A 27,642-nucleotide genomic window follows, 5' to 3' on the forward strand; every position below is an offset into this window, starting at 1 on the left:
TAATCCTTCCTGGATGTCCGCCTTTGTCACCTCAGCTATAAGCTTGACTTTAAGGTTCGCAGGAAGTCATTTTGGCAACGTTTAAATGTAACGGTAATTTAAAAAGATTTCCTGTTTACTGGGCTGCATTTAAACGCAGTTAATTGTTTCTGAGTGCAGTCACAGATGTTTTAAGTTACATGTTATTTATTGTCTAGACTAGAGCAATGAGCTATGTGTTACAGCACACTGCCATCTAGTGTTTACTATTTAGTAGTACACAGGTAGAGTTAAAGAAGACATTCACAGCCTTTTATATGAATCCATGACAATGTAAGACATCATGATGTCACACATATTGATAATTCACAGTCTTTTGGCTCGCAGCAGCTTCTCCAGGACGTTTTCGTCTGGAGCTCAGCAGCAGCAGAGGATCACATCTCGTCATACCGGCACCACAAGAGGTCACTTGGGTGAAATACTCACTCATATATGCAGTTATTACATGTTATAGTCTATCCCGGATTGTTAGGATGCTTGGAATAGTTCGTTTGTTGATATCTGCATCAATATTGTTAGCGCAACCTTTAAAATCATTGGATTAACAATGAAACAATCCAAGTATAGCTGATATAAATAAGATTGGCTTGCTGTAACTTTACCCGCTGTTTCTTAATTCCCCATTACTTAACATGCCAACTATTTTCCTGTAGCATCAGCTGAACAATAATGTATGCCTAGGTAAGCTACAAAAAAAGTAAGCAGAAATAATTTGTCCATAGTTATTAAAACGTCCTGAATCCAAGGGTTCTTGAGGCCAGCCTTATTCCATCAATGCATCTGTTCTTCTCTCTCCATAAGTGTCCTTGCCCACTTCCCTGTCCTCTCCACGTTGTGATCAGCAACATGTCTTCTTCTCTGGTGGAGTGTGATCAGTCATGAGACCATTTATCGGCCTAGAGTTGGACCGGAGGAGGACTCGAGGCGTGTTGTTCCTCTCCGAGTCCTCCTGCTGGACATTGAGGCCGTTACGAGACAGCAGCTCTCTGGCCATCATGATGAACGCTTCATCCACATTCTGACTCTCCTGGAAACAAAGAAGGAGATAGAGAAGTTGAGATAACAATTGTAACCAATTTATCATCGTTACATGTATGTGTGCACTCGTTACCTTGGCTGATGTTTCCAGAGCAGCTAGTATTTCTTTCTCCTTTGATAGATTGCAGGCATCCTCAAACTGAACCTGCCTTTCCTTCTCCAGGTCACATTTGTTACCTACATGGAGACAATCAGGGAGATGAGAGATACACATACAATAAATCTAACCTTAAACACCCAATAGGAGTCTGTAGCAAGTCCTGTTAATGTTATTAACAATGTACCCAATTACTGCAGTCTGCTAAGGCTAACATTTCAACACACTTAAGTGGGGATGACCCACTTAACAGGGTTGTAACATCATTTGTCTAAGTACCTTTGTGTTAGCACTCTCACATTTGGACACAAAGGATCCTTATTTGAAACTATAAATTGCAATGTGTCCCATCTTCTCAAACAACATCACAGAGTTCAATCATTAAAAATAAATAAACTCAATAACTTTCACCGTATAACCAATTGATCCACTTACTTGATGCTGCCATATTATGAATTCATATTATTCACTTCACATACTAACACTCACCTATGAGAACCAGCACCACATTGTTTGCTCCATAGATCTCCACCTCTTTGATCCAGTGAGTCACAGAGTCAAAGGTCCCCTGTCGAGTGATGTCATAGGCGATGATGGCTCCGTGTGCGCTGCGGTAGTAGCTCTGAGTGATCGTCCGAAACCTCTCTTGACCAGCCGTGTCCCACACCTGCATCTGTAACACACACACATGTTAACATCCCTTTAGGGGACCTTAGGATACATTGACAGTCTTTTTTTTTTTTAGACAACCCTAACCCTAATTACAACTCACATAACCCTTACTTTACCCTTAACCTAACCTTAACCGTAACTTAAAATAAGTCTTCATTCTTAAATGTGACAATTAACGTGCATTTGTGCCCAAAAGAAAGGCGGGTCCCCACATTGTGATTGTGTATACATACGTATGTCCCCACAACATGAGTAAAACATGCGTACACACACACCAAAAAAAACGGTGTCAGATTAGTTGTGTCCCTCGACAGAATATTCCCTGAGCATCTGACAGACCATGTTTACGCGGTTACAGCTGTCATAGCAACCAATCTGAGCTCTCTGGCACAGCCTTAGCAATGCCAGTGTTTATGGTTTCAACTGCCTACTTCTGCTTTTGAATCATAGCATCATTTGTATATAATAAAAGCTGAATATGATCCTATAAAATACACTTTGGTATAACCTCCTTTGGATTGTTGGTGGCGGAGGGATGAAGTTAACACGGAAACAGAAACCTATCATTGTTTGAATTCATTTTAACCCTGAAATCTTTACTTTTACAACCTTATTGTGACCTTATGTTGTGACTCAAGACTGTTCTTCACCTTGTTTAGTGGCACATTTACAGATAAACCTAAAGCAACAGATACACAAAGGAGAAATGGTAGCAACTTTGATCATTCTAGGCACCCTAACCTACAGTGCAGGAGTTGGCGGTGCCTGTGTCTTCCCAATGACCAACAATTGCTTTGCACACTAATGAGGAACTGACTGGTTCAAGACTCTGGCAACATACCAACTTTTAAAGCACACAAAACTGGTCGCTGTAAAATCATTTAGTTCCTTTTCAAACTTAATGACGGTTTGGAGAAGTATTTTTGTCTGCACAAAGCTTGAGCAGAGCTACCTGAAAAACCAGTCCTTCATGTAAGCATCTGGTCCGACTAGTTTTTCTGTCCAACTGTAACCAAAGGACAACTCTCACTGTGGTGTCATTTATCCCCAAACCTGAAAAAAGTCCATCACACCACATATGAGTTGCATTTTCTAGATCCTGCCATAGGCTTCTTTTCATTAAATATTGTTACCAAAACAATAGCCTGTACTCTGCTGTTATTGTCGGAGCCAGTTGGCTCTACAACACCCATGATAAGGATCAAGGCATTTAGCCACCATTACTGGAGCATAATCAGGGTTGGTGCAGTGTTGACCTTGTTAAATGTAAGACTCTTTATCCCATATAGAATGAAATGTAACTGGTATCATACAGGGGTCACACAGGGACAACGTTTGAATTACAGTAGGGATGACATGGCCTAGAAATACCTATTACTGTATCACATTATTTGTCATACAATGTGTGTCCCTAAACACTCCACATTCTGTTTAGTACTAACCTTAACTTTCTTCCCCTCGATATCCACGGTCCGTACGGTGAAATCCACTCCGATGGTGTTCTGCTGTCTCTCTGAGAAGATCCCAGACTTAAAATTCTGAACCAAGCAGGTCTTCCCTACATTAGAGTCTCCAATCAGGATGATCTTAAACAGGAAGTCAAAGGACTCATCATGTTCAGGTCCTGAGGTCTCCATGGTGGAAGTACAGTAGAGTAACTGTGGATGTGCTCGCTCCTATACTGTAGACCACTTGGAAGGTGATGGGTTATCGTTATCAATTTCTGTTAAAAATTGTCACCCAAAAAAATGTTACTCCACCGTTTAGTTTAGTTACATTATTCCACATGTAGCCTGTAAAACCAGTTTTAAGTTTGTTGCTGTTCATAGGTTAATGATAATCCATTTACCACACCAGTAAGTTAAAAATTAATTGTAAGGCACACAAACAGCAATCTGGAGGCCTGTTTCAAAGTGGCTAACAATTGTTTCTCCAGCAATTCAGTTTCACTCCCCCCTCTCATGAGCTCTCTCAGCAGGACAAAACTGCCTCAGTCCTTGCTACTCCTCTCAGGTGTTGACCCACTTTGTGGCCTGCAGGAAAAGAAACAACACGTACACATCCTTTTTCTTTCTGGTTAGTTGTCTGTCACAGGTACTTCCTTTTAAATTAAAACAGTTATATCCTTGTGTGTGATGCAGGTTCCTGTCCAGTCCACCTGCTGTTCTGTCACAAGTGTCAGTCCTTTTTCTCTTCCTGTCATCAGTTATTCCAGTTCTTACTCCCTTTTAGCCTCCTGCGTCTCTCACTCTCACTCTCTCTCTACAATGCACCTGTGTGTGGAAACAAAAGGAGGAACCCGCCTTACCTGTTCCTGGAGTGTAGCCCAGCCCCATTAGCACTGTGGGATCTTGGGAAATGCAGTCATTCAGCCAATTAGAATGCATGAACACACTTATAAACACATTTTGGGATGTTTTGATGCTTTGAGAGAACGAGAAAATGAAGTATGTCAATTCTAACAATGCCTAGCTTACATTATGTTGTTATTGTGAGAGACATCGTGGGTTAATCTAAATTAATAAGAAATGGATCAAAGAACTGGGCCTCCCACTGTAATAGGGGCTGTATAAACCAACCAATAGATTTTAAATTAAGTACCAACTGAGGTCACTGAGGTCTTTAAATGATATGACGTCTAATATGTTCATAACAGATGTATGGGTCAATCAAACCTCATAGGCACAATAATACATTTTGTATACAAATATAGTAAAAACCAGGAAAGGTGTTCAAAATGGCCAGAAAATAAAAGAATAATTACACATTCAGCATAGTTTGTGTTTAATTATGTAGGGCACATCTGTCAACACTATATGTGAGTCAGTGAGTCAAGTACTTTTAGATGGGATTTAAACAGGAAGGTATTTTTGGATTCTGGTCAATATGTTTGGAGGATAAGTATTTTTGTACGTTTTTATAAAGCACAAACTCATTGCCAGGCTTGGGGATTAATGGAAAACATGTGATGGAATTACGTAATCAGGACGCAAAAAAGGGAACTGCATCCCTTAAAGTAACATTGAAATATGTAGACTTATATCTGTTACACTAACTTTTATTTTGTAGTCCACTGCCTGGAACAGGTTTACTTACATATCTTTATACATTTCATTCTTTGTCTTAAAATATCTTCTTTATTAATGCAGTAAGAGGAAACTAAAATACAGTATGCTTGATATGCAAGATGTTTTTTCTCTTGTGTTTATTTGCATTGCATTTCAAATTGAGGTCACCAATATATAGGATAATATCTTTATTGATCCCAAATTGGACATTCTTTCGTGACAGCAGCATGTAATACAAGGCAATGCACATACTTAGAAATTAAAAAGAGTAGAAAATAAACAGATATCATATTGACATCTCAAAATAAAATAAAAAAGTAAAAATATACAAGTTGACCATGAAAGATACAACTAAAATGTAAACTATCTGACAAATAAACACTATTGAAGGGCCAAATTACAGCTAACACTACAAGAGTAAGATATTATTTACATTAGGTGTGCAATGATTGGCATATTAAATTAAATATAAATTAAAATATATATAAAGGCCCTCTCCCAGGACGTCTGTCCGTCCTGGGAGAGGGATCCCTCCTCTGTTGCTCTCCCTGAGGTTTCTCCCATGTTCCCTTTAAACTGTGGGTTTTCTCCAGAAGTGTTTCCTTGTACGATGTGAGGGTCTAAGGACAGAGGGTGTCGTATTGTCATACTGATATTCTGTACACACTGTGAAGCCCACTGAGACAAATGTAACATTTGTGATATTGGGCTATATAAATAAACATTGATTGATTGCTTGATTGATTGATAAAACTGATTAGATTTCCCCCCCCAGTTTATAAGTAATTGTAAGGGAATACATGTTTAAAGTAACCCTCCCAACCCTTCCTCTTGCATATCATTATTTCATATATGTTTTTAGTAATCGTTAAAACAACATCATTCCTGGGCGTTTAAACACCTCGATTCCGATATTTCCGACTGCACTTGAATGCGTCACAGACCCCTCACCCAGTGCATCACAGTGACGTCCTGTGCGGATAGACAGATAGATGCCCTTACAGTTGCAATAATAGATCCATAGCAATAATATTTTCTGGATGTGAAAAGGGCGTCTGGAGCCTGGGAGAATCAGCAGCATGCAGCGGAGCGCCGTGTTCGTGATGGCGGATAAAACGAGCCTGAAAAGGCCGTTTATTTTCGCAAAACGCTGTGCATATGGTAGGTACTTCTCACCGCTTTGCATGGGATTTATACTGAGAGGCCTGATTTCCTTATATGGGTTATTTCTCTGATTAAATGTTTGTTATGTGCTGCGATTTGACCCAGATCAGCATAAACAGAATAACACTGTCTGTCTCACAACTGCAGCGAAGCCCATCCATCAACATTAGTGTGTGCCATTCCTGCAGTAGATTGAATGAAGGAATGTTATATACAAATAAAGTGATGAGGAATTTATCATAACTGGTAGTTGTACGAAGAAGACGCCATAGTGGTTATAAATGATTTATGAAATGCATTAGAATAATAATCCTCTGTAATCTCCACCCCAAATCTGTCAGTCTGTATAAATGCTACTGTTTACAATGTGCTGTCTCAGCTGTGAGTATGCAGTCATGTGCATTCAAGGATATTTGTTTATATAACTAAATGTAATATGACAAGACAGACTTAATGTGCTTCCAAAAAAACAAACTAAAAGGATGACAAAAAAAAAGGAATGTATTGATACTATAATAATAATAATAATAATAATAATAGTAATAATAATAATAATAATAATATAGATAAGCAAAAAAAGGATCAGGACGTTTTAAAATGAATGTGCATTGAAGCAATTTCTTATATAACACATTTAATATGACAGATATAGTATAGACTCAATGTGGATTAAAATGTAAAACAAAAACGATGAAACAAACTAAAATATTAAAAAGGAAGGTATTATTTTTTTTTTAATTAAAAAGACAAGATTATAACTATTTGTTTACTATTGTATTTTGTCACTTTCTTTGTGTGTATCCTAATTTGAGTGTATCGTGGATAGCCTTCAATATAACTTTAAAATTCAGTTGATAGGATTAAATAATATTAAAACTAGTGCTGTCAAAATTATCGCGTTAACGGCGGTAATTAATTGTTTGAATTAATTGCGTTAAAATATTTAACGCATTTAACGCATGTGCAGAATGGCCCGCCCCATACGTGCCACCAGTGGCAGCGCCAGGGTATGGCTGGGGTAGGCTACACCCATACCAAGAAATGGCTTAGCCCCACCATGAAAAATGATGTTAAAGGAAGCAAAATAAAGTCTGCCAACTCGCGCGGAGTAAATTGCACAGACAGCAGTTAGTAAGATTGATTTCAGTAGCCACGGTTTTGAAAACTTTTGTCACGTAGTGATCGTCTTCTCAATAGAACATCTTTGATAACGGCGTGGTGTTGTTGCAGGAAGTCCCGACGGAGAATACTTTAGCTGTAGTACAGGGGTGCACATAACTGGTACGCAGGTTATGTGCGTAATCTCTCTGAAATGCGTACCGTCACTTGTGTCACAAAGCGCATTTGCTTACCGATGTACTTGTGAAGCTTTTCCAGAAGGCGGTTAGATCACCGGACGACAGAGTCGGTCTCCGTGTGCACAGACAGGGCTGCTGTTAACGCCGGAACGGAATTGTGCCAAAACTACGCCAACCGGCTGCGGAGGGAGACCCCTCCCCCTTCACAGGAGAACTGCGCTAAAACAGCTGATCACAACGTTCACACTCTGTGGTCACGAAGTACTCCACTAGCCCCCCCCGTCGACTTTCCTGAAGTACTCCCCCGTTGATAGAAATCAACACGTAATGAATTAAGACCCCACGGTTTGATGATTGATAGGTGTGTGTGCTGTCTTTCATTTTGACACGCAGAAAAATGTTATAATAAACATAGATACTGTATGTTAAATGGATATATCCGCCTTTTTTCATTTATCTTTCCATTCCCACAACAATATGCATAAATAAATGGCATATTTTGGACATAGTTCGAATGGTGATTAATCATGATTAATTAATTTTTAAGCTGTGATTAATCTGATTAAAAATTGTAATCGTTTGACAGCCCTAATTAAAACATGTCAGGTGATACTTTTCTAATGGTATTTTGATTATAAAACCGAAATGCGATTTTCTTTATCACCATATTTTCATGTCTTGTGCACTTCACAATCTTCACACATTGTTATCTCCCTCTCCACAGTCGCTGTGCTTCTTCATGCTGACGATGACAGTAGCTTGGCACAGAGACCTCCTTCTGACTGGCAAAGTAAGACAGACTTCAGACTACCTTCTGAGCGGATGAAAATACTCCCGAAGCAGATCACATGATTTATCAAAAGCAGGAATACCTCTCGTCCTGTCAGGCTTCAAAAGGAGCACAATAGTTCCCGGGTTATCCAATCAGTGGATTATTTATGCATGGCGTTACTTAGTGGTCCATCAATATGGCCTGCACACAACACATCAGCGTCTTTATATATATTGTCTCCTCACCGTGAGGCCTGAGTTCAAGCCTTCATGTTGGCAAGCATCTGCCCGGTGAAGTGTCCTTGGGCAGGACAGTGAATTATCTTCAGGTGCTAGCTGACCCTGACCTTTGACTTCTTTTGTAGCCGGGCTAGTTTGGGAATACATCTGTGACAACTAAATAATATCAACGTTAGTGGGACCAGTGTGTAGGATTTAGGGGGATGTATTGACAGAAATGGAATATAATATGCAGTATTATATTTCCATAATGGTAAATTCACTATATCATCTATCGTGTCACGAAACAATTATCTTAAAATTCCTGTGAGTTTATATAATTTCAAAGTCATACAGTATTGGCACTATGTTTATGCCTGATTTAGTCAATGTTATTTTGAGTGTTGAGGCAGCAAGAAAGCATGTAGCCAAACTCCCTTCAGAAAACAAGGATTTTAAGCGTTTTTTGCATTTAGTCTTGCGTACAGATCTTATTATGAATGAAATCAAACTTTTTACAAATAGGCACCATGTTGTTGTTAATTCGGCATCGTTTTAAATTTGTTTACTGCAATGCAATCCGTTTTTTGGGATCAAACCAATGCAGTAAACCAGATAAATTCAGCTGTGTGCAGGATTGCGAAAAAACACAAATGATCCTGTGATAAAACTTTGTGCATAACACAAGAAAATATATTGTATCCGCTATTTGGAAAGGGAAGGGTGAGCGGAGGGGTGCTCAGTTAATTGCAGTTTGCAATATCACCACTAGATGTCACTAAATCATACACACTGGACTTTTATAATTAATCAAATGATATTTTTTGCCATTTAATGTATCGCCAACGCTTTCTTTCTCCGCAGCTGGTGTCAAATGTTTCCGTGGTGATAATGTACGTGGTGGAGATCGGCTGTCTGCTGCTCTCAGTGCTCGGTGTGATCGGAGCCTGTAAAGGGAAGAGATGGTGTTTAATTCTGGTAAAAACCTGCTTCGTATACTATCACTGTGTTTATACGATTTTTCTATTTACCTGTGTAGGACAATGTATACACATGTCTCACATATTTTTCTGAAAATAGTGTTCTCGTTGACTTACTATTTATTGTGTGTGCAGTATGCAACTGGATTGGCAGCAGCCAGTCAAACGATTATTGTGAGAACAGCGCTAAGCTACCAAGATGTGTATGAGGTATGTTACTACGGTATACGTTTATATTTCTACAACATTTATTGTAATCCTATAGTATTCAAAACTTCAACAACAGTATGTCTTGGTATCTAAAGAACCGTTTTCAATGTGATTCCTCCCTCCTCAGAAACGTGTGGTCCGTGAAGAGGCCAAGTTATTGTCCATGATGCCACTCAGTTCAACCAACAAAGCCAACAGGACCCTGCTGTACAGTATTCAACAAGAAGTAAGGAGCAATTGAAATGATTATTTTAGCCTAATGTTCATTGGGCCTAGTTTAATTGTATACAATCCAAAACATTGCTCTTGTGCAGTGGATGTTGAAAAACACAAAAAAACTTCTAGGGAACTAAATCTCTCTTTCTGATGTCCTCAGAAAGTGCAAGTCACACCATATATAAAAAGAAGTGTGTCCAGATGACTCAGAGAACGCTCCCCATGGGGAGGTGTGCCTCACAGCCTGAAGCACAACACACCCTCAACTAAATCAGATTCACACAAGACTGTGTGCCATACAGGTTCCTTTATCAAGACCCACCCTGTGTAGCTGCGTGAGGTTAGGCCTTGTCCTCACGTTGTAACGTCAGGAATACCTATTGGTCTGGAAATAGGACTTTAACAAATCTGGTAATTACAGGTACCCTCGTGCAAGCATTGATTTCTGGCCAATCCTATAATTTGAATGCCATGCAGGGCAGGTCTTGCCAAAAAAAGTAATGGGATTAAAAGAGCTGTATCATTAGCGTGATTACATTTACAGTATTGGGCATTTTGTTCTGGTTTACGTGTTTCGGATTAACTTCTTACTTGGCTTGAAAGTGTGAGATCATTCACATTATGGCCCTGTCAGTTAATCTGAAGTGTGTGTGTGTGTGTGTGTGTGTGTGTGTGTGTGTGTGTGTGTGTGTGTGTGTGTGTGTGTGTGTGTGTGTGTGTGTTGTGCGTGTGTGTGTGTGTGTTGTGTGTGTGTGTGTGTGTGTGTGTGTGTGTGTGTGTTTGCCTCCAGTTTGAGTGCTGTGGTCTTATTGAAGGCTACAAAGACTGGGGCCCTACCATCCCTGCCTCCTGTAACTGTCACTATCCAGGAAAATGTGTAAGTCTCTCCCTTAATGTACGCACTATATGGGCATTGAAGATGGCTCTTTCTGCTCCTGGAGCCTCAGATTTGTTTCTTAGTCCAGTCAGATACGACTAATGTAACGTGATGTAACAGGGTTATTCTCTCCTCTCCAGATTCGACTACGAGGCATCGCCACACTCGGGGCTCCAAAGAACCAGTATGTTTATCAAAAGGTAAAAGATTTCTTATTTTCTCACAGATTTTATATCTAAATTAATTTGGAATCACAGCCATGAATCACAGTGGCTGAGGACTTCTCTTTTTAAATCACTGTGTGCTTTTTGGAGGGGTCCCAGAGGCCAATGTTTTACATTTTGCACAAGTAGATGTAATCTGACACACTGGAAGTATACGCCACGAGTATAACCAGATCAATACGTTCTTAATTCACATTGTAACCCCACCTGTTTTTATTTTTCAGCCTTGCCTACCTGTTTATGTTTCTGAACTGAAGCTCGCATTCTCGTTGGCGATGGCTGTACAATTTGGAAGTGGAGTATTTTGGGTATGTGTTCTTTGATTTTACATTTAAAGGCAAAACATTTGTATGAGAAAACAGAAAGTAGGTAATAAAGCTACAAATCAATCAATTATTTTTCGATTTTTTTTTATTTAGTTGATTGTACTTTTATTAATGATCTACTGTTACAAAGGCTGTTGGGCCGTCACACTACATATTGTATATCATTCTTATATTAATTATAAACGCATATGTTAATTATATAGACAATATATATACATTTATTTTATCCACTTATTCTTTGTCAGTTTTTATTTAACCTCATCACTACAAAAAAGCTATTTTCCCTTTTTAAATTAGCTTATTATTTAAACTGTTCCAAAATGAAAAAAAAGTTTAACAAGAATATAATAAATATATAATAATATATATAATATTTATTATTATTTCATATCAATGGGAAATGTTTGTGGGGGGAAAATGGGGGAAATTCCCCATATATGTTGAATAATTGACTTGATTTCATGAAAAAATACATACAAATATACAATTACTACGATGAAGTTGACATATTAGAGTCCAAATGATAGTTTTAGTGAGAGAAGAATCAGATGGCAGCCATTAACATAAACTTGACCGAGTTTTCATTTTTGAATTGATTGTAATATTATAGTTGTCCGTCTTCATAAGTGTTGGTGTGTGTACCTGCAAAGGCTCTGCAGATGGAAATAAGCTAACAGCTAAATGCTGCATAAATAATGTTTTCTCTTTGAGATAATTATATTCAATGCATGGTCCCTCTTTAATAAAGTCAATATAATAACACCACCTCATGCTGGTTCCTGTGCATCCCTCCCAGGTGGTGTTACTGGTGATGAGCATCAAGCTGATGGGGCAGATTCGGAGGAAACAGGAGTTCATGGCTCTTCTCCAGTCCAACAGATATGTCCCCGGGGCCTTCTAGTCACCTCGTATGTTTTGATACACACCTCAAACTATAATCAAGCATACCTAATTTGTATTTGCACATACATATAACACACTACGCTGTATACCATATCCTAGCTGTGCTATAGGCATATGTTGACATTAAAATGTTCTGTTAATGCATGTGACTGATATTGAAAAGTAACCAACATGCAAATATTTGGCCTTACTGCTGTAAAAACATTGCAATTTAATGAAGTATTTAATAATCAGCACATTTTCAAAAGCTTTTGTCCTATCTCTGAAGTTATTAATTGAAATGAATATCTTACCAAGCATTAACCAGCCATTTGTTTTCTTTGAGTAGCTGGAGTTGACCACAGCGTTTTTCATGAACAGTAAGTGACGTCTTATCTGGATAATAATGAGATGATATTTACCTCCATTTCCTTCATACCTGGATACATTTCGGAGGACAGATAATAATTGCATCTACAAAACCTACACCTTAATCAATTATTAGGTTTAATTCAACACCTGGACCAACTATTTCAATATTCATAGTAGTCTTTACATTACATTACATTACATTACATTACATTACATTTCCAGCATTAGAGCAAGTAATAATAATAATAACAAATTATAATATTAATAACCCTTATGTAGCACCTTTCTTAAACAGTGTTTACAAAGTGCTTTGATTGAAATATAATCATTTATTTATTATCAAGCAATGTATTTTCTTGGGTGAATAATCAGGTTAGACAATGCAATGAGCATCAGCTCTCGGAATGTCTCGATGCCTTGTTATGCACAATGTATATTTGACTCTTCATCCCTCCATTTAGTTGTTTCTTAAAGCACATTAAGTCGGGTGTATCGTACGGTGGCCGACAGATGCAAACGCGCTTCAAAAATATTTACCATTAGGAGAAACGCACTGCAGCTTCAGAAACGAAATATAGAAAGACAAATGTGTCAAAAAATACATGAAAAATGAAGAACCATCTTTACAAACTCGAAAACATGCACAGCATTTTCTAAAAGCCCTATTTAAACGAAGCACTGCAAATACAAAACGGGGTGAGGTAGGTCAAGTTTGGTAGGTAACGTTTGTGTTGCCAACAACGCCACTACAGTAAGGGAGTTTCACCCTTAGGAACTAACTATTAATAATAAAAGATTTTAACCGACAAGGAGCACAGGTTCGTTTTACAGGCCAGAGACAGTTTCAGTTTGAGTTAACACAATTACTTTATTTTATAACAATCAATTTATTATTCTAAAAACACCAGATACACATTTATACAATCAGCTAAAAGTTAATACGGGGGCATAGGAGGCCCAAGACAGGGCTGGGGCTTAACAGGCGGCAATAAATAAAAAAGGGGGAAGGGTCCAACTCGAAACCACCCGTGTCACCGCACACCAAACAAAAGGACTCGTGAAGAACACCACCACCAGGGATTGGGGTTTCCGCCTCGGGCCCACAGCACCTGTCTGACAAGAGGAAGACAGTTAAAACCTCCACACAGTATTACACTTATGATAAAAACAGATATGGGAATTGTACTGCACTGCAAATACAAAACGCTACAGATTTGGCTAAATGAAAAGGGGGGACACTAATAAGTGATGCACACAGCTGGGACTGGAGCGCTTGTTGACGTTCGGGGATTATAAATGTACGTTTTAGTGGTTTGCACGATTCTTTCCGATATTACTAGGTAAGCTATATTACAGCTGCTCAGTCAGCAATAATATCTGAAGGAATCAAGCGATCACATTGTTTAAATAAGCCGATAGAACTCACATTTGATGTAACTTAATGACAACAGTGACAGTTGGCCTACTTTATGATCTCTGAACGTCAACAAGCGCTCCGGTCCCAGCTGTGTGCATCAATTTTTAGTGTCCCCATGTTTTCGTTGTGTTTTGAGTTCCTTGCAGCCTTTTTTATTTGCAGCGTTTTGTTTATGTAGCACTTTTTAGGGCCTACTTACTGTAAGAATCTACATTTTTTTCGTGGCCCACATTCAACCATATGCAATACGGAGGCTAAATAAAGTTCTGATTGGTCGATTCACAACATGTGACACGTTGTTAATCCGGTGGTACAGATCGCTGTCAAAGACTGTAATGACCGTTGCGAAGGAGAATCAAGAAAGACAAAGGAAAGGAGGTTGAAAAAAAATAAAATCTTAATAATGAAAATGTTTCCACACAAATCATAACGTTTCGCAAATTATTTGGCGGCCCACAGGTTGGGAACCGCTGGTCTAGCATGTTTCGTCAACTTGGTGAATATCTTCTAAATGTGGCGCATGTGTTGTCAGTTGGTAAAGATGATTCTTCATTTGCATGTGTTTTTACATTTGTTTCTGAAGCTCCAGCTCTTTTCTCCGAATGAAAGTGTTTTGGGTCGTTAGAGCGTGTTCGCACCTGTCGGCCACCGTAGAATTACCCCCCTAAGAGGAAAATGGATTCTGTTTGGATGCACATTCAGCAGACATGCAGTAAATCCTCAAATATTTTGCGCCCAAAATATGATTTTTTTGGCGAGGCCGCTGCAGAAAGGTTGTGAGAGGCTCCTGTAAGAAAAACACATCACCAAGATTCTTGTGTCCCAACTGATGCCGCTCTCACCGAAGAAGCCTTTACGCCACATCACTCCTAACATGACTGCATGAGCTGCCTGCGGTGGAAATGTCATCATTGAATAAATAAACTGTCGAATGATTTTCCTCTGAAACAGCAGATCCATGTCTACCTGTGCACTTTAACCATAATGCCTAATATCAGTATGTTCTTGCAAAGTATGGTATTTTTTATTTCTGTCATAAACTGTTTTTTTTTCTTATTGTGTTTTATTTATGGAATGAACTCATGTAATATATTTTGTATATAGCAGGAATAAAATATGTGATTCTTGACGTTTTTATTTCAAAAATGTTTCTTCAAGCTGAAAACGTACATTTAGACACAAGTGCTGTATAGTTTTGTGGTACTTGTGCTTCCATATTATGCTATTGTAGACCAAAATATTGTACTTTTTCCTCAAATGTTCTTTATTGAGCATTTTGATATGGAACCTTTGCTAATTCTACAATCAATGATCAGTTTATACAAGGAAAACACAATAGGTGGGTTAATTTGTCTCCCAAAAATGGAAGGTTAGATACATTTGATATCATCTGTGAGTCTACTAAGATGATCTCAGCATTACATGTTTTTATTTTTAAGTTATTCATCCTTTCATCTTAAAACAGAAAATAGCTATTGATCCCTTTCGCTGACAATACATTACAAAATGCCTTGTGCTGTACCAGGTAAAATAGTTTCAAAGGCAAAATAATACATATACAACATGCAATAAACTTGTTTAAAGCAAATTATCAAACAAAAAAAACGAGGTAATCTTTTTCAATCCCATCAGGTATAATCTGCAGCGTATCCCGGGATGTCGACGTTTCTTGCCTCGACTGTAGACGACAGCAGGAACATCTTCCTTGTTGTTCAGCTGACACAAGACGAGAAGACACAACACGGTGGAAAAGATCTGCAAGACGGAGAAAAAAGAGACAGCTCTATGTTCACATGTTAAAAAGCTCTAGAACAGCTTCTAAACAACATTGAGGTGAAATGGTTTTGTAGGTTTCGGAGATCAAAAATAAAATATGAACATTTTTAGTTTCATAACATCTGGGCAAGCAAAGTCAATATGATAAATAGCCCCTAACAAGCTGCTTCATAGGACAATATGTTAATAAACAAAGAACGTAGCGAAGTTAAATGTAGGTGGTGTATATTTATTATAAATGCATACAGATGGTTATACATACCAAGGAAACTCCGATTCCCATCACGAAGCCTATTGAAAGATTTAGTCTCATCATGAATTCTTCCATAATGTATGAAAGGCATGGCTGAAACAGAGCAGATCAATCAGTAACGTGTACGTTGCTTTATAATATAGTAATGGAAGTATTTTGGGCCGTTGTAGCGTGTTTGATTGTGATAGCTATATTCCAAAACAGTGTGAAACTTTTATAACAACTTGAAAAATGTCTTACAATGTGCAAACATTTTAAATGTTTCATCTTGATTTTAAAAGTGGTCTTGTGAAATTCTAAAATGTAGCTATTGTGGCATACTGCATCCTCACATTTCCATATATTCTGTCTCTTTAAATGGTGATTAAATGGCGACACCCATCAACACATTAACAGGACTGTACTGTAAATGTAAAAGTTATCATTTGAATAAAAATATTTGTATTACCTCCTGATAAATCTTGATGGGCTTGTCATGGTCATTGTACTCAAACAGACTGCTGTTTCTAGGAGCCGCCACCTACAATACAAAGACACAGAGGAGGGAGAAGTACTCAGATGCTGTACTTCAGTAAAAGTACAAGTCCCAGAGTGTAGGAATACTCTTTTACAGTAAAAGTCCTGCAATCAGAATGTAAGTAAAAGTAGAAAAGTATTAGCATCAAAATATAGTTAAAGTAGCGACAGTAAAAGTAGTCGTTGTGCAGATTGGTCCATTTCAGAATAATATATATGATATGTTTTATAATGATTGATCATGAAAGTGTTCTCAAAGCTGGTGAAGGTGCAGCTAGTTTGAATGACTTTGTATACTGCAGGGTAGCTTGTGGATTTACTCCAGGTGGAACTAAAGTCTGATTTAACACTTGATTATATTTCACATCATTCATCCACATCTGTAAAGTAACTGAAGGTATCAGTGGCGTAACAAGGTTGTGATTGGCCCCGGTGCAAATATTGTTTTGGAGCTATCAACAATCTAGCTTCCCCAGTTGATAGCTTAGGCTATATTGAGACATTTTAGAATCAAAGATTAAATCGTTCTCATACTGCCTGTGCTGCAGCACCTCTTTTCACCCTCTGTCTGAAACCAGAGCCCAGTCTGCTCTGATTGGTTAGCTGTCCGACTCTGTTGTGATTGGTCAACCGCTTAGAGATGTCCCGCCCCTTAGATGGGGAGGGCCTGCCTCCCCCTCTCTGCCTGTGTATAAAAACAACAGTGCTGTGATAACTTGACTACACTAAAGCTTACATCTCTGTGTAGCCTATACTGTGGATTGCTATCATAGGAGAACTGTAGGTTACATATATTGGCCATTAACAGCAACAAAATGGGGGAAGTGAACATGTGGTTGAAATTGAGTTTCATTTTACGGTTTGTAAAAGCAAGGTATTCCGTGAAATATTACTCAATACAACTTGTAGAGCCATTTTATGGGTGTTCATGTCAGTTTATTTAATTTATACTTACAGTAGAGTGCAATATTATTTTTGTACACTTGGTAGCGGGGGTTAGCTGCACTGGGTGTATAAAAGATGGTCATAGGCGACCAGAAGAGCGAGGACACAGGAGGAAGAGCACACCGATTCAACCAGCCCGGCAGATGCTCTGATACAACCATTGACTGAATAATTAAACCTTGGTAATGTAAACGATCAATAAACATCATTCTAAACTGCACTCAAGACCGGAAATCATCCGTTGTGTCTGCGTCTGGATCACTCCGTCTCCTGTGAAGTAAAGGCAAAAAGAATATAGGACATTGGAACAACGAAATTGCCATTACACAACTGCTATCAGATGCTTAAATCAAGTTGGTTATTTAAAATATATTGTTTTCAATGCCGTGAAAAGTCTTGAGTCAAGGGTTATGAGCGACGATTACCATTGATATACAGTGATATATTACTTTTGAAAAAGACAAAGGAGGAAGTGGAAGGAAAGGGTTATGAAAGACACAGAGCAGTATGGCTTTATGTGGCCAAGTTGCTTGTTTCTTTGCATCCATAAAACATCTTTACTGTGAGCTGCAATCTCACTGGTTTTGAAGAGGTGGGGCTCATTTAGAAAAAAGGGGGAGTGTGTTGAAGAGAAACTCCCTTTGGAAGGAACTTTGCCTTTGCAGACCATTAGCATGCACCAAAATCTATGTAATACACTTGTGGAAAGGGAAAACCCCATAAAGCAGAATATGCAGCCATAAATGGGTCTTCACACTCACACATGGATTAGTGGACTCTTCAGTGCAGAGGCCGGAGTCTGGGATGTTGTAGCCCCTATCCTGGTAGCCCTGGTCCAGCCCACAGCACTCTAACTAAGAAGGAATGACAAAAAGGCGGGTCACTGCAATTAACCAGAATATCAGCTTTATCTATGTTCAACTGGAAGACTTTTTGTGTTATCCAATGTCATTTGAAAAGCTCCACAACAAGTTAAAGGTCACCTATTATGCAAAATCCACTTTTTCTTTTATACATAAACGTGTCCCCTCTGTGTAAAGAGACTCTGAAAGATTCAGAAAAAAGGATTCTCTCTCTTTTTGATCCATTTATATAAAAACCTGTCTGAAAATGAGCTGATCAGATTTTGGCCTCTTTATGATGTCATAACGATGTTTTGGGTTGAGTAACCATTAGCCAATCAGCAACCAAGGTAACCCCCCCCCCCCCCACACACACACCTTATCACCTGAATCTCCTCCTCGAGCACCATTGAGTTCTTTGTAACCAAATCTCTCTCAGAGGGGCGTGGGGAGGGGCTCCTTATTTTCATCTAAAGTAACAGACAGAGAATCAGCACTTTGGAAACAGGGCTGAAACAGAGGGGATTATGGGTAATGCTGCAATGATCTGTTTGGTGTTTGGAGCCAAACACTTCAGAGACATGTTTTGTATATATCTGAGACCTGTAATATATTGATGAAAAACATTATAATAGGGGATCTTTAAAGTTTGCTCAATGTATCAAACGAGCAATGATTCTTTATATCAGTTTTCACATCCATATAGGCAGACATTGTCTACTTCCTCAAGCACTTGGAACTGCTTTTGGATGAGACTAAAATAAGAACCAAACAAAATGCATACACAAACTGGCACACACACAAGATTACTTACAAATATATGTCCTCACTCGCATTATTCAGCGGAAGCAAACTGAGGAGCTCCATCTTAGTGTCTTCAACCGACTGGACAACAAAACAAAGCAATATATATAAATTAGACAACTCGCAATTTCAATTACACAGTTATTTATGTTTTGGGCCATTATAGTGCATTTTCACCTGTCTGCTATAGAGAGGCGAAGTCCCTCCCTTTCCGGGGGCAACCCTGTCTCCTAAAAATTACGTTCCCACAGAACTAAACTGCATTCTGAATTACGTTTAGCTTGAAACGTATTTACTCCCACGTTACGTTCGTTATGAACGTATCTAAAATACGTTTATTTTCTACATATCTTCTAGAAACATATTTTCTCCCACGTTACGTTCCTTATGAACGTATCTTAAATACGTTTATTTTCTACATATCTTTGCCATTTATTGTCTTGCTTATAATAATGATAATAGTCATTTATAAATATCATTTTAGAGCACACCTTTGAAATCGAGAATCAGGCTCGATATATGGTTAAATTAAAATCAGTAGGCGAGGCTGTAATTTCGCCAGCTGTTACTCTCATGAGCGAGGCAGAAAATAATAGTTTTAACATGACAAAAAGCTGCTGTGTCGTTTATTGCACCTCAAAGATTAAAACAAATCCAGAGTTACGTGTTTCTGTACTTCCTCTAAGAAGAAAAGACAGTAAAAGAAGAGCTCTGTGGCTTCAGGCTTGATCGCCGTTCAAATGACAGCGTTGGTTTCCCCAAAAGTGGGCGGGGCTGTAAAGTGACGTAGATTTTACTATCATCTATTATTCAAAACCATTCTATTTATTCTAACGTAAATTACATGCCAGTGTTTTATCTTTTTATTTATTTGTTTTTATTTTAAATCGTATAAACGTCTGTGAGGAAAATAAATGGGGTTTAGAGCCTCAAAATACTGAAATCTGTATTTTTTAAAATATTTTCCTTCTAATTTGTTATTCTTTTCTAAATAACACACTGTTATTTACTCAACAATAACACACAATTATCCTTGTTTTTATTTATTTGTTTAATTCTATAATCTTGGGCTTTTTAGCCGTAAATAAAGTCACCAGAAACAGACGGGACATTTCGAGATTTAGGATGGCCGAAGACACTACACTACCCATAATCCCCAGCTATCGTTTGGGACTACAGTCCCGTTGACTAACCCCGTGATATTGGAGTGGCAGTGCGCCAAGGTTACGCCGAGCGTCAAGCTCTTTGAAATGGAACGAAACCACGGCAGACTATTCAAAACTGGACTCGAACGCCCCCCCAGAACTACACATGCTGGCTTGTGTTTCGCAACAGGTTCTCTATGGCACGTATCTACTGGGAATTGTAGTTTTAAAAGACGTTTTTCCCAAAATTAGAAGTTGCCAGTATTAAACTGTGTACAGCCCTGGAGGTTTAGGCGATAGGAAACACATTGGTGTGTACACATTTAAAACATGTAATTACTAAATGGGTAAAAATCGCTTATATCCATAATGGGCAGCATTAATATATACCCACAGGACAGCTCATTGTTACTTTGTAATTCTACTCCACTACAATTCAGAGGTTAACCTGGTATTTTTACTCCACTACATTTAGTTTAGTTACTTTGCAGATTCTGATTAATGATGTGAAATATAAACAACCCTTAAATCAGACTTTAGTTACACCTGAGTAAAATTCAGGGGAGGTGATTGTCAAGTGCCAACAATCAGGAGAGATATTTGATAGGTGGTGCTTGAGAAGACGAAACATTTATCTGCAGATCTCTATAAAGTATATTTATTACTCGTTATTCTCTACTAATAGTTAATTAAAAACTGTATAATGGCTATTTTGCACATCCCTTTCAAGATTTCAAGATTTTCTAAGGTATCTTGATCATATACACAACTTGGGTCGCAGGTTCCTCAACAGCGCATTACAAGACATCTATCAATATGTGTGTACCTCCACCATTAAACTGTCATATTCTGCACATTTCTTATTATATCTACATACATAAGAGTATAATTAATGTGTATAATATCAGTTAAAAGAAGTGCTTCAACATAGTTAACATTGCAGGAAAGCAATATATTAGACGTTAAGTACTTTGTCAGGCTTAATATTCATCGGTAGATAGATACCCCCAAAGCTTTTTTCTTGTTTAAAATAAGACCTTAACCTAAAGTATTCTTTAATGTGTAAATAAAGGTTAATTCGTTTTTCTGTTTTGCACATCCTCCTATTAATATCTTTGTACATCCTGCACTAAACTGTTTTATTGTAGAGATCACTTATAGTATCTTCTTGACTTTTTATATTCTATATTTCTATCATTGACCTTCTACTTTCCCCCTATGAAAGTATGTACTCTTAATATTGTTTTCATCAAATAACATTATTCAACAACAATTATTCAATAACGTGCTTTAACCACTAGGCGGTGCACACAAGGTACACACAGCATACTAATAATAACTTTGTATTATTAGTGTAGAACACTTATGTATGTATAACATCTGAAGATGTGTAGTTTTATTCATGTTTTTACATAATTTTACAGGATATTGCTATATTATTTCACATGTTTTACTTCTACACATTAATATCTGATTTGTAAAACATCACAGACAGAAAGGTATATCCGTCATTTAATGGTACGCTATTGAAATTCTGAATCCATAGATGTGTCTCCCATCACCCAAATCCCCTGACTATTCTCTCAACTCAGTATTTACATTCTTATATTCAAAGAAAATCAGTAATATCTTTAAAAACTACAAGTCCTTTTCTATCAGCTGTGCACCGTTATGGTGTAAATATAACCTATTATCTACCAATTGGATCAAATATAAAAGTCAGCCGAATTACTATTGATACTGCAAGGAGACGTATTTTGTGAAAAGAAATTGAAGATGTTGTTTAATTGCTGATATATTTATGATCCACATCAAGTATTCAGTTTTGGCGGCAGTTCCTCATGTTTGTCTAGAAGTCTTCTCATCAGGGCTCTATAAATAAAGAACTACGGCAGATGTATAATATTTAATGCAGCCGAACCGTGTATTACAATGCCGTTATGTGATGACTTCCAAAGAGAAAAGCAAGAACACTCTGAATTAGGTATTATTTTATTTTTCGTTTTCGGATATCACAACTTATTAACACCATATACCAGCGTTTATTGTGGCTAAAACATCCAATCAACGAGCTTCAAGCTGAGGATCTTGGGTAATCAGTTCGGTGGGTTTGTGGTGTGTATCGCTCGAAATGTCCCGCCTGTTTCCGGTGACTTTATTTACGGCTAAAAAGCCCAAGATTATAGAATTAAACGAATAAATAAAAACAAGGATAATTGTGTGTTATGGTTGAGTAAATAACAGTGTGTTATTTAGAAAAGAATAACAAATTAGAAGGAAAATATTTTAAAAAATACAGATTTCAGTATTTTGAGGCTCTAAACCCCATTTATTTTCCTCACAGATGGGAAAAAAGTCCGACATTATACGATTTAAAATAAAAACAAATAAATAAAAAGATAAAACACTGGCATGTAATTTACGTTAGAATAAATAGAATGGTTTTGAATAATAGATGATAGTAAAACGTCACTTTACAGCCCCGCCCACTTTTGGGGAAACCAACGCTGTCATTTGAACGGCGATCAAGCCTGAAGCCACAGAGCTGTTCTTTTACTGTCCTTTCTTCTTAGAGGAAGTACAGAAACAAGTAACTCTGGATTTGTTTTAATCTTTGAGGTGCAATAAACGACACAGCAGCTTTTTGTCATGTTAAAACTATTATTTTCTGCCTCGCTCATGAGAGTAACAGCTGCCGAAATTACAGCCTCGCCTACTGATTTTAATTTAACCATATATCGAGCCCGATTCTCGATTTAAAATGTGTGCTCTAAAATGATATTTATAAATGACTATTATCATTATTATAAGCAAGGCAATAAATGGCAAAGATATGTAGAAAATAAACGTATTTAAGATACGTTCATAACGAACGTAACGTGGGAGAAAATACGTTTCTAGAAGATATGTAGAAAATAAACGTATTTAAGATACGTTCATAACAAACGTAACATGGGAGAAAATACGTTTCTAGCTAAACGTAATTGAGAATGCAGTTTAGTTCTGTGGGAACGTAATTTTTAGGAGACAGGGTTGCCGGGGGAGCTCAATGGGACCTTATTTCGGAAGAATTATGTATTGAAGTCCGTTTGAATTGTGCCACGAATTACACATGTTTGTCACTTTAAAAGATTATTTTGCAAGTCAAAAAAATTAAAATGTGTCGTAAAACTGTGAAGTAACACTTTTTGTTGTGTGAAACCGCTCAATGAACTACAACTCCCGTCTCGCACCACACACCAAGACGGCTGTCCCGTTGAAACATTTCACTTCTTTCTTTCAAAATGAGGCGGAAAGTATTAAAAGAGGTGAAAATCACTCCAAGTCTGGGCACGTTGAGAGCTGTACATACACACAAGGGGAGTTAGTCGGTTCCGTGAGAGCCAGCATGCAGGACCGGGACTCTGGGATTTGTAGTCTTTCTAGTTGCGTATCATTCATAGTCTTGTATTTCAACAGTTTTACGACAAACTGTGACTTTTTTGACACGGACATTATTTTTTAAGATTGACAAACATCATATGTGTAATTCGTGGCACAATTCAAACGGGATCGAAAGATAAGTTTTCTCTCCCCATTGACTTCAATACATAATTTTTCCGAAATAAGGTCCCATGGGTTGGAAATAGATGGGCGGGACTTCACCTCTATCTCTGACTATGTGGTTATTATGTGGTAGCACAGAGACTTAATATGAAATCATATCTAGAGAATTTCCTATTTTGTTATATGGTTTTGATGCAGCCTGCTACCTACTATCCATATATAGTCAGTTTTGCACTGGGTTTTAAAGAAAGATCACTAAAAGCCAAAACATTTCAAAGTAATCTTTGTAATACCCATGATCGCAGAGCCAGTCCTTCAATTCCGAAAACCATGCTAACCAAACTGCCCAGGTACATTCCAACTGCAGACTGAGAACACACACACACACACACACACACACACACACACACACACACACACACACAACACACACACACACACACACACACACACACACACACACACACACACACACACACACACACACACACACACACACACACACACACACACACACACACACACACACACACACACACACACGTTTATTACATTACATTAAATTTAGCTGACGCTTTTATCCAAAGCGACTTACAATAAGTACATTCGACCAGGAAGACACAACCTTGAAGAAAACAGAATCATATAAGTACATCAGGTTTCATAGAGCCAAACATTTCAAGTGCTACTCAACTGGCTTTAGGTAAGCCAGTCCTTTATTAGTATATAAGTGCTTTGTTAATAATTATATCGCTCGAAGTGGAGTCGAAAGAGATGAGTTTTCAGTCTGCGCCGGAAGATGTGCAGGCTATCTGCTGTCCTGATGTCAATGGGGAGCTCATTCCACCATCTTGGAGCCAGGACAGCAAACCCACGTGTTTTTGCTGATGGGAACTTGGGTCCCCCTCGCAGCGAGGGTGCAGCGAGTCGTTTGGCTGATGCAGAGCGTAGTGCACGTGCTGGTGTGTACGGTTTAACCATGTCCTGGATGTAGGAAGGGCCAGATCCATTCACAGCATGGTATGCAAGTACCAGTGTCTTGAAGTGGATTCTAGCAGTTACCGGAAGCCAGTGAAGGGAGCGGAGGAGCGGAGTGGTGTGGGAGAATTTAGGAAGTTGAAGACCAGACGAGCCGCTGCATTCTGGGTGAGCTGCAGAGGTCGGATGGCACATGCAGGTAGACCAGCCAGGAGGGAGTTGCAGTAGTCTAGGCGTGAGATGACGAGAGCCTGGACCAGAACCTGAGTCGCTTTCTGGGTCAGCTGGGGACGTATCCTCCTGATGTTGTAAAGCGTGTATCTGCAGCAGCGGGTTGTAGCAGCGATGTTTGCAGTGAAGGACAGGTTGTTATCTAGGGTCACACCCAGATTCCTTGCAGTCTGAGTCGGGGAAACAACAGAGGTGCCGATGTTGATTGTTAGGTCAAGAGTGGGACAATCTTTTCCCGGGAGGAAGAGCAGCTCAGTCTTGTCAAGGTTGAGCTTGAGGTGATGAGCAGACATCCACTGAGAGATGTCAGCTAGACAAGCAGAGATGCGTGCGACGACCTGGGTCTCTGAGCGGGGAAAGGACAGAATTAATTGGGTGTCGTCAGCGTAGCAGTGGTATGAAAAACCATGCGGGCTAATGACTGATCCGAGCGAGTTTGTGTACAGGGAGAAGAGGAGGGGACCAAGAACAGTATTACTTCTACTTCCAATGACAATACAAACTTGTATTTTTCTTTACCCACCACTATAAGTGCCCATTTCTTAATTTTGCAGGCCCCATACAAACCAAAAATGGCAAAGATCAGATAAGGGATGGTCAGAGAATATATAAAATGAATGACTGTCTGTCTGTGGAGAAAACAAGCACACAAACATTGAGCAACTTGTCCTGTGTAGTCATGCATTCAAGCAGCGATACTCTCTGGATTGTTGCCTTTAGTAATTTATAATGGTAACGTTTGTAATTCTTTCTAAAAATGTCAAACTCAAAGAATCCTTGAAATCTATTATATCAGAACTACATATAGTTAATATGCAGTACATGTGTTACCTTCTTATCTTGAAGGGATCTGTGCATTGTCAGACTGTTGAATGTTAACAGCAGGACACTGACAACCTGCAACAGCAGAAACACAATCCATTAAATGACTTTCTAGTAGCATCAGCTAGTGTAATATTGTCTTGAAATTACTGTAATAATGCCTGAAAATGTATTAAATGTGGGCTTAAACATGACATATGGAATTGTTCAATTGATTTGAAATAAACGACTTCATTTAAGCTTTAACATTTTACCAAATAGTTTGCTCTTATAAACCATAAGAGCCCCTGGTTTTAGTTGACACTGAACAAATGAAAACCACTTACCACATTCAAACTGATGACACAAATGAAACTCCATTTCAACCACGCGTTCACTCTCCTCATTTTGTTGCTGTTAATGGCCAATATATGTAGCCTAAAGTTCTATAAATCCACAGTATAGGCTTCACAGAGATGTAAGCTTTAGTGGTCAAGTTACCACAGCACTGTTGTTTTTGATCACAGGCTGAGAGGGGGAGGCAGGCCCTCCCCATCTAAGGGGCGGGACATCTCTAAGCGGTTGACCAATCACAACAGAGTCGGACAGCTAACCAATCAGAGCAGACTGGGATCTGGTTTCAGACAGAGGGTAACAAGAAATGCTGCAGCACAGGCAGTATGAGAAAAATAAAGACCTTTTTGAACAAAAAAGCATGGAGACATGTCCCAGTAAAGGCACAAAATATGAAACCGAACAATTAGCATAATAGGGCCCCTTTTATCTACTAAGCAGTAAAGAAAGTAATACAAATGAATCACACCTTTATCAGATGCATCATTACAACGATAATGCATCAACAACTATTGTAAAGTATGATTCTGAAATGGTCCATACTACATAATGTGTACTTATGAGTATTTTTATTTCAACTTATTTTAACAGGAAACGGACCCTCTCTTCTGAGAAACACTGTACGCTCTTACCATTCTTCCATTCCACTCACAACTCACATATCACAATAAATTAGTCTCTTTTGGGTATATGTGATCACTAATGTCTTACTTACAGTAGTCAAATGTTACGGAATGAGGTATATATGGAAAAAATACACATCAAATGCATAATATCTGTCTTTAACACAAAGGAAAATATAAGTAATGACATATTTGTTTCAAAAAGTGACATTTCCTTTCTTCCTTACCCAACATCAGCCAGCAGATGTGGATACATTTGTATCTGTACACTAGGAAGCATATTACAAATTCAGGAGATCAGGAACTGTGTATGAGTGCTGTTTCCTGCCCTCAAGTTTCAAATTGTTTTCACAATCAACTAGACAACTATTTGATGCAGTACATGATGGTAAGACATGAGACAAAATGTAAGTGCTGTAACACAAACAACTTATTATTGTAAGTGGTGTTGAACACTAAGTGGGTTAAAGTATGTGAAATATCCAGTACCAGAAAGTCATACACACAAGTGTTTACCCCTTTGTGTAATTTCAGTTCCTATCTGCAGTCTTGTAGTTTTGCTAAGAGCATAGTAAAATAGTAATCCAACATCATTTAAATTATGAGGTAAATAACCACAAAATTATAATTTAGATTTTCTTAAGAGCGCACACATGTGTTATGCTCATTTAGTAACATTTTAGTCGATTTTGTGGTGTGTCCTGAACAATTACAACATTATGGAACCACTATTAAAAATAAGAAAGCAATCAAAACAAAATGTGTATTTTGGTAAAAAGTTTGACGAGAAATGTTTCCTTTTGTTTTTAATCACAATTTTCTTTATATTTATTTTCTTTCCTTTACATTTTTTACTCTGTATTTGTAGAATACTTGTGTAAAAAGGTAAGCTACAAATACAGTCTATGGTCCTAAACCACAGTGTGCCTACGGTCCCTTTAAGAAACGTCACATGACG

General features: G+C 38.2%; 1 protein-coding gene and 1 pseudogene across 1 annotated transcript; one reads left to right on the forward strand and one right to left on the reverse strand.

Annotated features, from left to right (window-relative positions):
- Window positions 1-168: 168 nt before the first annotated feature.
- On the reverse strand, window positions 169-4,112 carry LOC117558246 (ras-related protein Rab-19-like). Its single transcript, XM_034234291.1, has 4 exons — window positions 3,289-4,112; window positions 1,664-1,847; window positions 1,151-1,254; window positions 169-1,066 (listed from the first exon to the last, which is right to left on the reverse strand). The coding sequence occupies exons 1-4, from the start codon at window positions 3,481-3,483 to the stop codon at window positions 878-880; spliced, it is 672 nt and encodes a 223-aa protein (XP_034090182.1). The 5' UTR covers window positions 3,484-4,112; the 3' UTR covers window positions 169-877.
- Window positions 4,113-5,846: 1,734 nt separating this feature from the next.
- Window positions 5,847-15,000, forward strand: LOC117558213 (annotated as a pseudogene).
- Window positions 15,001-27,642: the final 12,642 nt, after the last annotated feature.

The sequence above is a fragment of the Gymnodraco acuticeps genome, unplaced genomic scaffold (genome assembly GCF_902827175.1).
Source record: "Gymnodraco acuticeps unplaced genomic scaffold, fGymAcu1.1, whole genome shotgun sequence".
NCBI lineage: Eukaryota > Metazoa > Chordata > Actinopteri > Perciformes > Bathydraconidae > Gymnodraco > Gymnodraco acuticeps.

Coding starts and splice junctions, on each gene's coding strand:
- LOC117558246 (XM_034234291.1), bottom strand. CDS start 3,483: ATGGAGACCTCAGGACCTGAACATGATGAGTCCTTTGACTTCCTGTTT. Junction 1,848..3,288: donor TCGAGGGGAAGAAAGTTAAG/GTTAGTACTAAA, acceptor TGTGTGTTACAG/ATGCAGGTGTGGGACACGGC. Junction 1,067..1,150: donor CTCTGGAAACATCAGCCAAG/GTAACGAGTGCA, acceptor CTTTGTTTCCAG/GAGAGTCAGAATGTGGATGA.